Source organism: Suncus etruscus, chromosome 4 (assembly GCF_024139225.1).
Source record: "Suncus etruscus isolate mSunEtr1 chromosome 4, mSunEtr1.pri.cur, whole genome shotgun sequence".
Classification (NCBI taxonomy): domain Eukaryota; kingdom Metazoa; phylum Chordata; class Mammalia; order Eulipotyphla; family Soricidae; genus Suncus; species Suncus etruscus.
The window spans coordinates 57742557-57757231 of record NC_064851.1 but is presented as its reverse complement, the minus strand read 5'-3'; the positions used below and the strand labels follow the sequence as shown (position 1 = coordinate 57757231).

At 43.5% G+C, this 14675-nt stretch overlaps 2 protein-coding genes across 2 annotated transcripts in view; one reads left to right on the top strand and one right to left on the bottom strand.

Annotated features, from left to right (window-relative positions):
• LOC126006733 (gamma-aminobutyric acid receptor subunit rho-1-like) overlaps positions 1-8044 on the top strand; it is a 30837-nt gene extending 22793 nt beyond the window's left edge. The window contains 4 exon segments of the mRNA XM_049772258.1: positions 1081-1221; positions 3180-3332; positions 6288-6484; positions 7766-8044. Coding sequence (XP_049628215.1) covers positions 1081-1221; positions 3180-3332; positions 6288-6484; positions 7766-8044 — 770 coding nt within the window.
• PM20D2 (peptidase M20 domain containing 2) overlaps positions 1-14675 on the bottom strand; it is a 189671-nt gene that overhangs the window by 153613 nt on the left and 21383 nt on the right. The window lies entirely within an intron of this gene.

Sequence of the window (14675 nt, the reverse complement as noted above, 5' to 3'; positions counted from 1 at the left end):
CTGCCAGACAGTTTTGTCTGGTGGATTTAATTTGGACTCCCAGCCAATCCACCTGGTTCACCTTCCTATGGTTGTGCGGACCCTGCTCTTCAGCATTTCTGACCATCTGACAGAGCCTTCAGCTGATTTCCACCTGACAAGGCTAAGTTCTTTTGTTTGTTTGTTTGTTTGTTTTTGTATCACACCTGGTGACACTCAGGGGTTACTCCTGGCTCTGCACTCAGAAATTGCTCCTGGCAGGCACGGGGACCATATGCAATGCTGGGATTCATAGGCTGAGTTTTGGATTGAGCCCTTTTGCTGGAATTGTGAGCTCTAAGTCTTGAGATCTTTGCTCCAATGAGTCACAGAAGATGAGCAAGAATAGGGACCAGAAAGAAAGTACAGCAGGTAAGGCCTTTTCTTGTCTTGCATAGGACAAACCTAGGTTCAATCTCTGATGTCTAATATGGTCCCTGAGCCAGCCAGGAGTAATTTCTAAGTGCAGTGCTAGGAGTAATTCTTGAGCACCAACACGTGGGGCCTAAAAACAAAATAAAACAAAACAACAGGCAAGAGTCAAATGAGTCTTTTTGGATGTTGCTTTTCTTTTAATCTGCTTTTTCTGATGGGGGGCATTGGGCCACACCTGGCAGTGCTTAAGTATTACACCAGGTGGTTCTCGGAGAACCTTATGTAGTGCCAGGGATTAAATCCAGGTCAGCCGTGTGCAAGGCAAGAGCCCTACTCACTGTACTAACACTCTGTCCTCTACAGCTGGGTTTATTTGGGGGGGGGGGTTCAGGGGGCATTTGGTTATACCTGATGGTGCTTTGGCTGCCTGTTTGGCACCTATTTGCCTATTTGGCTTGGACTTTGGTGCTTGGTTACTGAGGTTCCTGGGGACCATATAGTGTTTCAAACAGAACTCTAGCCTTCCAGATTCAGATCATGTGCTCTAGCCTGTTGTGCTGTCTCTCTGGTTTGGTAATTTGAACTATGTGACAGCAATGCAGGGGTTTGTGTGGGAGCTTAAATGCAACCCAGACAGACAGACATGTTTTCACACTACCCTTGCCTAATGCTGTTTCTCCCTTTCAGATGCCTACACTGAAGATGACCTCATGCTGTACTGGAAAAAAGGCAATGACTCTTTAAAGACAGATGAGCGGATCTCCCTCTCCCAGTTTCTTATTCAGAAATTCCACACCACCACGAAGCTGGCTTTCTACAGCAGCACAGGTAGATTGCAGTGACAATATGAGATGGGCTGCATTGTGGGACAAACCAGTTTTTATATTCGGAATCATAAGAATTGCTGACCAGTGAGTAGAACTCATGCATTTGTGCTGCAAACCAAAATTGGGAACTCAAGTCCTGACTTTTCAATCCCACCAGAGTATCAGAAAAGATCACTGAAAAAATTCATAGCAGGGTCTCCAGCAGAAGCTTTGTTCAAAGCAATGAGACAGTCATAAGGCCAGAGGCTGGCATCTCTTCCCATGTAGGACATAACAAAGAGTTGTCCATCTTCAGGAATGTTGCTTCCATTCCCATTCTCCCTGCTTCCACCAGCCCTTTTGTGGTCTGCACTACAAATGCATTCCCTCTTGTTATGGCCTTCTTGTTAAGTTTCAGTGCAGTAGCCACTGCTGTTGTTTTTGTGGACTGCGTTGCTACCTTTGCAACCTGTGGCTCAGACAGACTTTCCCTCCAGGAAGCCTAGCTGTGCTTCTTTATTTATTTATTTAGTTAGTTAGTTAGTTAGTTATCTATTTATTTATTTTGGTTTTTTGGGCTATACCAGATGATGCTCGGGGATTACTTCTGGCTATGTGCTCAGAAATCACTCCTGACTTGGGGGACCATATGGAACACCAGGGGATCCAACTACAGTCTGTCCTAGGTTAGTGCATGCAAGGCAAATGCCCGACTGCTTGCAACACCACCCCGGCCCCACTAGCTGTACTTCTTAACATTCCCTCCATTCCTTTTCTTTTTCTACAGTAGCACATTTTTTGACACTGGTGCTGCAATTTATGTTAGTTAAGCCATACCAAATGTATGAAATTGAAAGTGCTTTATCACTTTTTGTAATAATTTTCATAAATCATTGTCAGCTTATAGTCTGGGAGACAGCCCAGCAGGCTAAAACACAAGCTTTGCAATCAGGAAGCCTGAGTTCAATGCAATGTCATTTAAGGAAATTACCAAGAGTGACCCCTGAGTACTAAGCCAGAGTGGTACTCAAACAAGAACAATTAGTGGTTTCAATTGCTAAAGCATTCCATGAGTGTGCAGGGATTCCATTCTTTAGCACTGATCATTCTCATCTGTAACATATAACAGTGACCTCACACTTGTGTCTTCTACAAACACTACTGATGTGTCTTGGTTCTTCAGGAAATCCTGATGTTTGGCTCCTAAATCCCTTGCTGCTTTCATCTATTCAGGGTGCTATCACAAAACATAACAAGTTGGGAGCTCCTACACCACAACAATGTATTTCAGGGGGCCCAGGGGGTGACTAAGTGATACAATACCTGCTTTACAAGTGAAGCTGTGAGCTTGATCCTTGCTGCTGCCCACTTGCACTAAACATGATGCAGGTGGTTCTGCTTTCTGGGACACACAGCACTACCATGTGTGGTCTCTGGAGCACCAAAACTAAGTGTGTGAGCCCCACAATGAAGTGAAAACATATGTATCAGGACCACAGAGGCCCTGGAACACACAATACCCAGGAAGCACACAAGCACTGCCACCGGTTGAGTGCCAACTTTGAGCACCATGGCTAAGTGTGCAACACCACAACCTTGACGATCACAAAGCATTAAGGTAACCCCAGTCCTTGCAACAGCAATAGCACATGGAAGAAGGAAAACTGGAGTGTGACAGTCAGCCATTTCCCACATTTTGGCACACAGTAGTCTTAATTTTCTGAGATAGCCTATTTCTCTGCTTGAATAAGAAGAGAATGAAAAGAGGACAAAAGAAATGGAAAGGTATAGACAGAGATAGAATGCCTTTGTGGAGAAGACAAGGAACTAAATATCCAAGATAGACTCTCCTAGCATGTGGTGGACAGGCTCCTTATTCCACTGAGACTCTGAGATCAGAAGGATTTTCCTGGATAAAATCTGTTTTGAGAAGGAATGGATGTGCTCTGGTGCCAACTTTATTCTTTCTGTGTTCCCCAGGATGGTACAACCGTCTGTACATTAACTTCACATTGCGGCGCCACATTTTCTTTTTCTTGCTCCAAACCTACTTCCCCGCCACCCTGATGGTCATGTTGTCCTGGGTGTCTTTCTGGATCGACCGCAGAGCTGTGCCTGCTAGAGTGCCCTTAGGTAAGTAACAATGCTCCTCCCTGGTCCAGAAGCCTGCAAATGCAAGTACTTTATTCCAGATGAAACCAGTTCAAACTGGTTGTATTAATCCTGAATTTCTGTTGACATTATAACTTGAAAAAACTTGGTTACTTATTCACAAGTAAAAAAAAAAAAAAGCCTCTAATGGGACCAGAGAGATAGTTCAGGAGTTGATACTTGTCTTATATGAGATCAACCCATGTTCAATTTCCAGTAACTCATATGGTCCCTAAACACCTCCAGGAGTCAGTCATAAGCACAGCTGAGTGTGGACTCCAAACAAAAAAAGTCCACTATTAGAAATATGTCTACTGGATACTCAAAGGACTGAGCAGAGGCTTGGGGCTCTATCCTCGACTCCACAAATCAAAACAAAAACAAACAAACAAAATAAACAACCAACAAACAGATAAAACTCTATGCAGGGATGTCAGGTACTGCGGATAGGTTCATTGTTAAAGTCCACATTTCCCATGTATGTTCCAGATCTGGCACAGCAGGAGGAATGGTTTTTTTTTCTTTTCTTTTTTTTTTTTTTTGGTTTTTGGGCCACACCCGGTAATGCTCAGGGGTTACTCCTGGCCATGTGCTCAGAAGTTGCTCCTGGCTTGGGGGACCATATGGGACATCGGGGGATCAAACCACAGTCCATCCTAGGCTAGCGCTGGCAAGGCAGACACCTTACCTCTAGCGCCACCATGCCATCCCTTGAATGGTTTTCATACTCATGCAAACAGCAGTTACAGTGTTGTTCAGGGATTGGATGTCCTGGTCTATGGGTGTTTTCTCTGTTCACCTGCATGAAGAAATAATATCCTATAATAAGGATACTCAAAAGGTAACCAAAGAATCCTTATTATAGAATGTTTGAAGGAAATAGTTAATAAAGTAAAGAATACAGGGCCCGGAGAGATAGCACAGAGGTGTTTGCCTTGCAAGCAGCCGATCCAGGACCAAAGGTGGTTGGTTCGAATCCTGGTGTCCCATATGGTCCCCCGTGCCTGCCAGGAGCTATTTCTGAGCAGACAGCCAGGAGTAACCCCTGAGCAACGCTGGGTGTGGCCCAAAAACTAAAAAAAAAAAAAAAAGTAAAGAATACAAGTTGGAGAGAGTACAGCAGGCAAAGAGCTTGTATTGCAAGTGTCCAGCCCAGGTTCCATCCCTGAGACCCCACATAATCCCCAAGTCCCACCATGAGTGATCCCTGAGAACAGAACCAAGAGTAAACCCTGGCCACCATTAAGTGTGGCTCTAAAAAGTGAAGAATCCTGGAATGTTCTCCCCGAAACCCAACTCCTCATTTGTGAGAGTAGTTTTGAGACTTCTTTTAAAAAGGAACACCTCACTTCAAAATAGATAAATGAAAGTGAAGAATCCTGGGTCCCATTTGCATCTTTAGAATGAGGATCTCTGAGAGATCAGGAACCTGCATTTTTCTTATTGTGTGGTATCACACTTAGCAGTGCTTAAAGGAGCCAAGTGGTTCCTGCTCTTCCACTTAAGCCACATAACTGGTCCCTGTCCTCACAGGTGGTGGTCATGGGAACCATGGGCCAATACCAACAATTCTTGGCTAATTGGACTCATGGCTCAATGCCCAAGGACAGATTGGGCATTGAGTGTCAGGGATTATCTAGGTGCCTTGGTGATGTTGAGGGATTTCTAGGGCTGTACACAGTGGTGCTCAGGGCACCCTATGGTGCTGGGGATTGAACTGGGGCCAGCCATGTGCCAGACATGGGCCTTCACCTCTGAATTATCTCTCCTTTGAACAAGATTCCTTAGTAATATTATATACATGTCTGAAAATACTTAAACTAGCTTTCCCTCAATGACTTTTTGCTCTCTTTTCCATTTTAAATCTTGTACCTGCTCAATTGCACATGCCACCACTACTTAGACAAGAGGCAGTTCAAGAAAGGTGACCCTGATTTTAAATGAAACTGTTTTGGGTCCATCTGGTAGGGGATGAGGGCAGTCCGGTGATTTTGCATTCACCAGCAAACATTCTGAGTTTAACCTGAAATCTGACATATGCTGTCACATATCCTCTAGTGGTCACATCGTTGCCTGAACAGTTTCTGTGCTACATACATATTCTAGCTTTAAACTCTGCCTCCTGGGATTGGAGAGACAAGATGGCATTGCATTGCATGAAGTCAGCTCAGGTTAGATTGCTAGCACTGCAATATGGCCCCCTGAACACAGCATAGAAGAATAAATCCCAGTGCACTGCCAGGTGTGGCCCCAAATCAAACAAAAATGTCTATCTCCTATATTTGAACCTAATATAAGTGGAGATAAAACTGACTTTTGAGGGCTAGAGGTGTGGTAGAGCTCATGTTTACATTTAGGGTGTCTGAGTTTGATCCTGAGAGACAGACTGCTCCACACAAGCACCACTAGGAGGGTTGTTTGTGTCCCCTGACCATCATCAGTAACCCCTACATAAATAAAACTGACCTTTGAGTCATCAAAGCTTCTGAAATTGTAGCAGGACCTAGCACAGGGCTACCACACAGGGGACCTGCTGAGCCCCAACTGTGGGGGTCTATCCCAGCCAGCAAGGACACAAAAATTCAATTAAGCCTGCTGCACTTCTGCCTTTTTTGAGCTTGTCACAAGAAAACAGCCATCTGCTGAGATTTGTAGTCTCTGCTTTCAATAATGAAGCAGAAATCAATGTCCCAGCACTGAACTATTTGGGGAACTACCAAGAGGGAAAAAAGACACAGGTGTGGTGATGATTTTGTAGTATCCAGAGGGAAAAGGGTGGATTTGAGAGGTGAAGGGATGTGAGCAGCTTCATATAAGCCAAACTGGATAAACCAAGCAAGGAGACATGTTGTGCATAAAGGAGCTGGAGCAGCAAATGCCCGCAGCTTGGGGCATAGAGTTAGGGACAGACTGCATGTATTTCTTCCATGTTTGCAGGTATCACCACGGTGCTGACCATGTCCACCATAATCACGGGCGTGAACGCCTCCATGCCTCGTGTCTCCTACATCAAGGCGGTGGACATCTACTTGTGGGTCAGCTTCGTATTTGTGTTCCTCTCGGTGCTGGAGTATGCGGCCGTCAACTACCTGACCACAGTGCAGGAGCGCAAAGAGAGGAAGCTTCAAGACAAGGTGTGTTTCTCAGGAGCCTGAGTCCCTTCAGGCATGCAACCTGAGGTAGCTCTGCAATTAAACATCTCGGTCTGGAGCCGTGGTGCAAGCAGTAAGTTGTCTGCCTTGCACTTGCTAACCTAGGACTATGGACCGCAGTTTGAACCCCTGGCGTCCTATACTGTCCCCCAAGCCAGGAGCGATTTCTGAGCGCGTAGCCAGGAGTAACCCTTGAGTGTCACCGGGTGTGGCTCCGAAAACAAAAAAAAACAAAAACAAAAAAGCTCAGTCTCTCAAAAAAGGGGCGAAGACACACTTACTGCTCATCCAATTCAGACAGGTCATAAGAGTGAAGAAAATAGCATTTAAAAACCTTGTAAAATTGGGGCCGGAGAGAAAGCACAGCGGTAAGGCGTTTGCCTTGCATGTGGAAGAACGGTGGTTGGAATCCTGGCATCCCATGTGGTCTCCCGAGCCTGCCGGGGGCAATTTCTGAGCGTAAAGCCAGGCGTAGCTCCTGAGCGCTACTCCTGTGACCCCAAAACCAAAAATATAAATAATAAATAAAAACCTTGTAAAATGTACTTCAGGCTACACACATTATCATGCAAAGGTGAATCTCATATTCACCCAAATTGAAGAACTGCTCAGACAAGTTGCAAGTACCTGCAATCATAGTGGGGCTCAGTGCTAGGGGATAAGAGGAAATGACTACCCAATGCAGAGGTATGATCTTTACAAACAAGAAAGTGGGATAAGCAGAACAACCTTCATTCCAGGATTTTTCCATCTCCAATATCACTCCTGGGCTTTCTCATCTCACCTGCCCTCCCACTTGTCTTCAGTTCAAGGCTTTTCATCTCTGGAAGATTCTAACTGCATAGGAGTAAACACAACATCATGTCAAACCTTTCCCATATCCACCTCATTCACACTTGTGCTCACTCAAACCCAAGCTCAGGGCATCTATAGAACTAGGGACTCCAACTGGAGTTCTCAGGGGTTGTAGGCATTCTCCTGGGCTTGTGATTGATTAGAGGTACTATTTATATTTCCTCAGAGACCTGGATACTTCAGGTTCACCCCAGGGTTTTCTCAACTCAACCCTCACAGGGTCTAAAAGAGAAAAACTAACTCTGTCTCTCTCTGTCTCTCTCTGTCTCTGTCTCTCTCTGTCTCTCTCTGTCTCTCTTTCTCTCTCTCTCTCTCTCTCTCTCTCACACACACACACACACACATACCCACATGCTCACTACACAGTGGGCACTGTACTCACTTCCTGTGTGTTGGCTGTGTTCACAGTTGCCCTGCTCCTGTGGTCTCCCACAGGGACAGCCTGTCATGCTGGATGGTGGCTACAGTGATGGAGAGGTGAACAACCTGGGCAGGTACACACCAGACCCTGGGGAGAAGTCCAACAGGATGATGGTGCAACCAGCTCTGATCCCAGAGAGGAAAAGTCAAAGAAGCAATTACGGGAGCATGAAGATCGACACCCATGCAATTGATAAGTACTCCCGAATCATATTTCCAGCATCATTCATTTTATTCAATTTGATATACTGGTCTATTTTCTCATAGAGACCTGTGAGTTCATACATTCCACATTCTTAGGCTAATGTGTATTATAGAAACACCCATCTGATGTCAAAACAATGTAAGGGTGGGAGTGAAAATATTCACCCTTCTCCAGCCTTCCAAACTACATTAACAAGGCACTTATGGTTTTATTGGTGCTTATCAATCGATTGCATATACAGCAATGTTTGATGCTTTAGGGAAATGGTGCCAGTAAGTATAGATTCTGACAGTGCTGGTGCACTCTTGGACAAGGATACCAACAGTGTTCAGGCACACTGGGATTGAACCTCTCTAAGATTCAAGATGCTAGTTCACAGGAATCCTTCTATTATATGAATGTCCTTCTAGCCTTTGGGTGACACTTTAAGGTCATTTTCATGGAATATCCATATGCACATCAAATTCTCAAACACTTTTGGGGGACCAAAGAGCAAGGGGTAGGACATTTGACCTACCAGGTTCAATCCCCAGAATCACACATGGTGATTGATGTATGACTCCTGGAGTGATTCCCTAAGTGCAGAGCCAAAAGCAACACTGGGTATAGACCCAAAACGAAATTCTCCCTTGACCATGTATTTCACTTTCTTGTTTCTATGTCTCTATTTGTTCTATTTCAAGATCATGGACTTTCTTGCAAAAGTATTCCATTCCTTCTCCTCACATCTTTCTAAGTAAAATATAGTCAATAAAAACTATCTTGTTTCACTAAAAAATTAAAATGTGTGAGAACTGTAAAAATAAAAATCCACAAGTTATGAGACTGCTCCAAGCACCATATTTCTATTTTTTATTCTATTTTTAAGCACCATTATTACAAATGTATTTGTAGTTGGATTTCAGTCATAAAATGGATACCCCCCTTTACCAATGCAACATTCCCACCACCAATGTCCCCCATCTCTTTCCTCCCCTACCCCTACCCGTATTTGAGACAGGCATTCTACTTCTCTTACTTATTAACATTGTCATAATAGTTGTTAGTGTAGTTATTTCTCTAAGTGCACTCACCACTCTTTGTGGTGAGCTTCATATCTTGAGCTGGTCCTTTCAGCCCTCATCTCTATTATCTCTGTGAATTATAACAATAATGTCCTTTATTTTTCTTAAAACCCATAGATGAGTGAGATTATTCTGTCTATCACTCTCCCTCTGACTTATTTCATTCAACATAATAGTTTTCATGTTCATCTATTGAAGGATCTTGGTTGTTTCCAGATTCTGGCTAATGTAAATAGCGCTGCAGTGAATATAGATGTGCAGGAGGCATTTTTGTATTGTGTTTTTTGTGTTCCTAGGGTGTGTTATAGCTGGATCATATGGGAGCTCAATTTCCAGTTATTTGAGGAATATCCATATTGTTTTCCATAAAGGCTGGACTAGATGGCATTTCCACCAGCAGTGAATGAAAGTTCCTTTCTCTCCACATTCCCCGCCAGCACTGGTTGTTCTTTGTGATGTGTGCCACTCTCTGTGGTGTGAAATGATACCTCATTGTTGTTTTGAGTTGGATCTCCCTTCTGATTAGTGATGTGGAGCATTTTTTCATGACCAGGCACCATATTTCTAAACCTCACACAGCTGTATCTGAAGAATCAGGGTAGTGGCAAAGAAATAACATCAAGCCTGTCAGGAAAAGATAATCATGGTTTCCAGGGCCTTTTGCCTCATGCTCTCTCTGCCTATGCCCAAGTCCGACTGCCCTTTCTTTATTCAAACCAATTCCCAATACTAAGAGGGGAAGGTTAAACAATCCAGGTGAGCTTTTAATACCAAAATAAGAGGTTTAGGGAAGAAGGGATTTGGGGGTAACACGTTTTCTGGGGTTGATAGCTTGGTATTATCTTACAAACAACAATAAAAAGATGGATTCTTTTATTTAATAAGGATCAAGGAGTTTTAAATAAAGAGAAAATAAAATAAACTTACAAATGATAGAACAAAGATGAAAGAACTTAAAGATAATAGAGTGTTTGTAAGAAGTGAACCTTAAGAAAGGAACTCTAGGGCCCAGAGAGATAGCACAGCGGCATTTGCCTTGCAGCTGATCCAGGACCAAAGGTGGTTGGTTCAAATCCCGGTGTCCCATATGGTCCCCCATGCCTGCCAGGAGCTATTTCTGAGCAGACAGCCAGGAGTAACCCCTGAGCACTGCCGAATATGACCCAAAAACTAAAAAAAAAAAAAAAAAAAAAGAAAGGAACTCTAGAGTCTGGAGTAGTAGCACAGCAGGTAGGGTATTTGCCAACCTGGGTTCAATCCCAGGCATCCCATATGGTTTCCAGCACCACTGGGAGTGATTCCTGAATCCTGAGTTGTATAGCCAGGAATAGCCCCTGAGCATCACCAGGTGTGGCCCAAAAAGCTCCCCCACCAATAAAAAAAAAAAAAAAAAAGAAACTTACAGGATGTGTACCAGGTGTGGCCCAAAAAGCTCCCCCACCAATAAAAAAAAAAAAAAAAAAAGAACTCTACAGGATGAATAGAGCTTCATGGGCTGATTCACTGCTGTGTATGCAGCAAGACTACAATCAATTCCCAGCACTGAATATAGAAATTACATATACAATAATTTCTCCTGTATTGGCATAATTGTCATAATACAGAGGGTAATACTGTATATGTAATTCCTATATTGTGGCAATACATATGGAATTACTGTATCCCCACAGTAATTGTGGGATTTATTGCTGGGATTAACCCCCATGTACTGCTAGGTGTGGCCCAAACACCTTCTCTCCCTGCAAAAACACAAAAAAGAAACAAAAGTTAAGGGGCCAGAGAGATAGCATGGAGGTAGGGCATTTGCTTTGCATGCAGAAGGATGGTGGTTCGAATCCCAGCATCCTATATGGTCCCCTGAGCCTGCCAGGAACCTAGGAACAATTTCTGAGCGTAGAGCCAATGGTCTGAGGGACAGTGAACTGGTCCCTGGTTTAAAAAGTTTGAGGATCCTAGGGTTACTTCTGACTGCCCTCAGTAATCACCCCTGGCAGGCTTGGGGGATCATATAGGATGCCAGTAATTGAACCCAGGTCTATCCAGGGTCCATCCCAAGTCAGGCACGTGTAAGGCAAATGCGCTACCACTGTGCTATCTCTCCGCCCCCAATGTAAACAGTGTTTATATAAAGTAATATGTATGTGTATATATATAGTAAGAAATAATGCTTGACTTTTTCATATTACATTTTCTCTTTACAAAATATAAAAATAAAATATATGATCATTTTTAGTACACTAACTTTCGGATGCTGATCCCTGAAAGAAAAAAATTCTCAACTAGGGGCCGGGCGGTGGCGCTAAAGGTAAGATGCCTGCCTTGCCTGCGCTAGCCTTGGACGGACTGTGGTTCGATCCCCCGGTGTCCCATATGGTCCCCCAAGCCAGGAGCAACTTCTGAGCACATAGCCAGGAGTAACCCCTGAGCGTTACCGGGTGTGGCCCAAAAACCAAAAAAAAAAAAAAAAATTCTCAACTACCTCTCCCCCAACTACGGAATTTTCCGGAATATAAGTCGGCTTTTGAAAAAAAAAAAAAAGTCAACCGAAAATTGGGGGTCGTCTTATATGCCGAGTATATCCCGAAAAACATCAATATGCTGCTAAACATATTCTGGATATTGCTACGAAACAAATTTTCCAACTCGATCCTGCACCAATCACTGCAAGGCTGCTCGGACCGCCTCTCTAACTCAGCCAATCCAAGCAGGCTTTTTATGCATGCAAATTAGACAATGTTTTGGACCCGAATCTACACTGTAAAAAGCCTCCTCAGATTGGCCAGAGTCAGAGAGGAAGTCTATAACAGTATAACCTTTGAACCTTTGCTTGTTGTCATTGGCTCACTGTGGTCCATACAGTTGCAGCACAGGAACGTTCTGTCTTATACAGCGAATATAGGCCTAAACCTAACTGTAAAATTAGGGAGTCGTCTTATACGCCAGAAAATACGGCACCTCTCTCTTTCAACTTTTATTACACACAGAACAGGTATAGAGTTAAAAAGGAAAAAAAAAAAAAAAAGGCTGGTAACCTAATATTTTACTTTTTAGAAAAAGTTGGCCTGAAGCATAAAGAGGGAGGGACATTTTTTTTTTCTTTTGGCCTGAAAGCCCCAAAAGCTCAAGTGATACCAAAAAGAGTAGCAGATAGCTCATTTTCATCTCTTTCCCTTTCCATTTCTGGAATGTACTTAGACTCAAATTTGAAGTCCCACTGTATCATAGGGAGCATCACTACACTCATAGCTTTAGAGTCAAGATGTGATTCAGCAGTGGATCCTCAAAAGGCACACACACACACAAAAAGACTCTGGGGCTTCCCAGAATGAGTGGGCAGATTCCCCTTTTTACCCGAAGGCATAGCAACCTGCAGCTATACCCAACACCCTCTGATAGAAATGGCCACAACTTAATATTATAACGAACTGCCAAGCTACCAAATTTGTTCCATATCAGGGGCTGGAGAGATAGCACAGCTATAGGATGTTTGCCTTGCACGTGGCAGACCCAGGATGGACCTAGGTTCAATTCCCAGCATCCCATATGGTTCCCCTCAAGCCTGCTAGGAATTGATTTCTGAGCACAGAGCCAGGAGTAACCCGAGTACTGCCAGGTATGGCCCAAAAACCAAAATAAATTGTTTCATATTTATAGATCTGAGACTGTCTGGGAAAAATGCAGCCACACACCACCTCAAAATTTCATAGTAGTATCAGTCTAATAGGAGCACAGCAAATCTGATAGGAAGCACAGAAGACCACTAAGCCTAAACAGTAACACGAAGTCTCAACTAGCACCAACTACAGCCCAGTAAATATAGATGTTAGTAACACCATTTAGAAATATAACAATTGGGCCGGAGAGATAGCATGGAGGTAAGGTGTTTACCTTTCATGCAGAAGGTCATCGGTTCGAATCCCGGCGTCCCATATGGTCCCCCGTGCCTGCCAGGAGCAATTTCTGAGCACGGAGCCAGGAAAAACCTCTGAGCACTGCCGGGTGTGACCCAAAAACCACAAAATAAATAAATAAATAAATAAATAAATAAATAAAATAAAGTTTAAAAAAAAAAAGAAATATAACAATTATTACAAATGAACACTTCTTTTTTTTTTTTTTTTTTTTTTTTTTTTTTTTTGGGGGGGGTTTTGGGTCACACCAGGCAGTGCTCAGGGGTTATTCCTGGCTCCAGGCTCAGAAATTGCTCCTGGCATGCACGGGGGACCATATGGGACGCCGGGATTCGAACCGATGACCTCCTGCATGAAAGGCAAACGCTTTACCTCCATGCTATCTCTCCGGCCCCCACAAATGAACACTTCTTGATCTAAGTTTTGATAATTCCACTTGCCTTTATATATTATCTTTTACCATACTTTTTTTTGAATAATGCCATTACAATTAATTGTAACATGCAATATAAACTAAATTAGCTTGTGCCTGTTTTGGGGTATTAAGGGAAATATAAGAAAATTGATACTAGATGATTATAATACCGTAACTCAGATAGGTGATCAGATATAGATATGCCTGTTAAGCCACCCCCACCTTCTTGATCCTCTTGATCTGAAATTTCACCTTGAGATGTCAATGGCCTGCTGCCCTGATAATCATTAGCCAATGCCCCTCCTAAGAGGAACTTGACACATTTGGGCAAAAGAATGGATTCACCTTGAGATGTCAATGGCCTGCTGCCCCTATAACCATTAGCCAACGTCCCTCCTAAGAGGAACTTGACATATCTGGGCAAGAGAATGGATTTCTGCTCATCCCTCCTAAGATTCTCGTCTTATTTGAAAAAGAACAATCTCACCATCTGATTGGACTTTGGGTTTGAACCTGGACTAGGGATTGGTGCATTCTACAAGCCCTACTTTCCATATGAACCCTCCTCCTAAGGTTCCTTAAACCTATAAAAGACCTCCCTAAATTGCCCTGGGCTTCCGGTTTCAGTCCATATGGCAGATCTCGGTGCTCCAGATAGCTGGAATCAATAAACCTGATTTTGCTGATTGCATTCTCTGAAGATTTATGGTATTTGTTTGAGGCGGTGGGCTTTCTCAGACCCTTAACAGGGGTAGGTGGGAAACTGGGGACAATGGTGGAGGGAATGTCATAATAGTGGTGGGACTGAAACATTGAATGCTAAAAACAACTATATTTTGAGCAACTTTGTAAACCATAGTGTTTAAATAAAGTAATTTAAAAAATATTTCACTTTTATGTTCAAGAAATCCACACTAGGGGCCGGTGCAGTGGCGCAAGGGGTAAAGCCTTGCCCGTGTTAGTAAAGGGCAGACCACGGTCTGATCCTCCGGCATCCCATATGGTCCTCCCAAGCCAGGAGCTATTTCTGAGCGCATAGCCAAGAGTAACCGCTGAGCATCACTGGGTGTGGCTCAAAAATAATAAAATAAAATAAAATAAAATCCAGGGCCTGCGAGATAGCATGGAGGTAAGGCATTTTGCCTTTCATGCAGGACGGTAGTTCGAATCCCTGCATCCCATATGGTCCCCCGTGCCTGTCAGGGGTGATTCCTGAGCATAGAGCCAGGAGTAACCCATGAGCACTGCCAGGTGTGACACAAAAACTAAAACAAAAACAAAAAAACCCAAAAATGAAATCCAC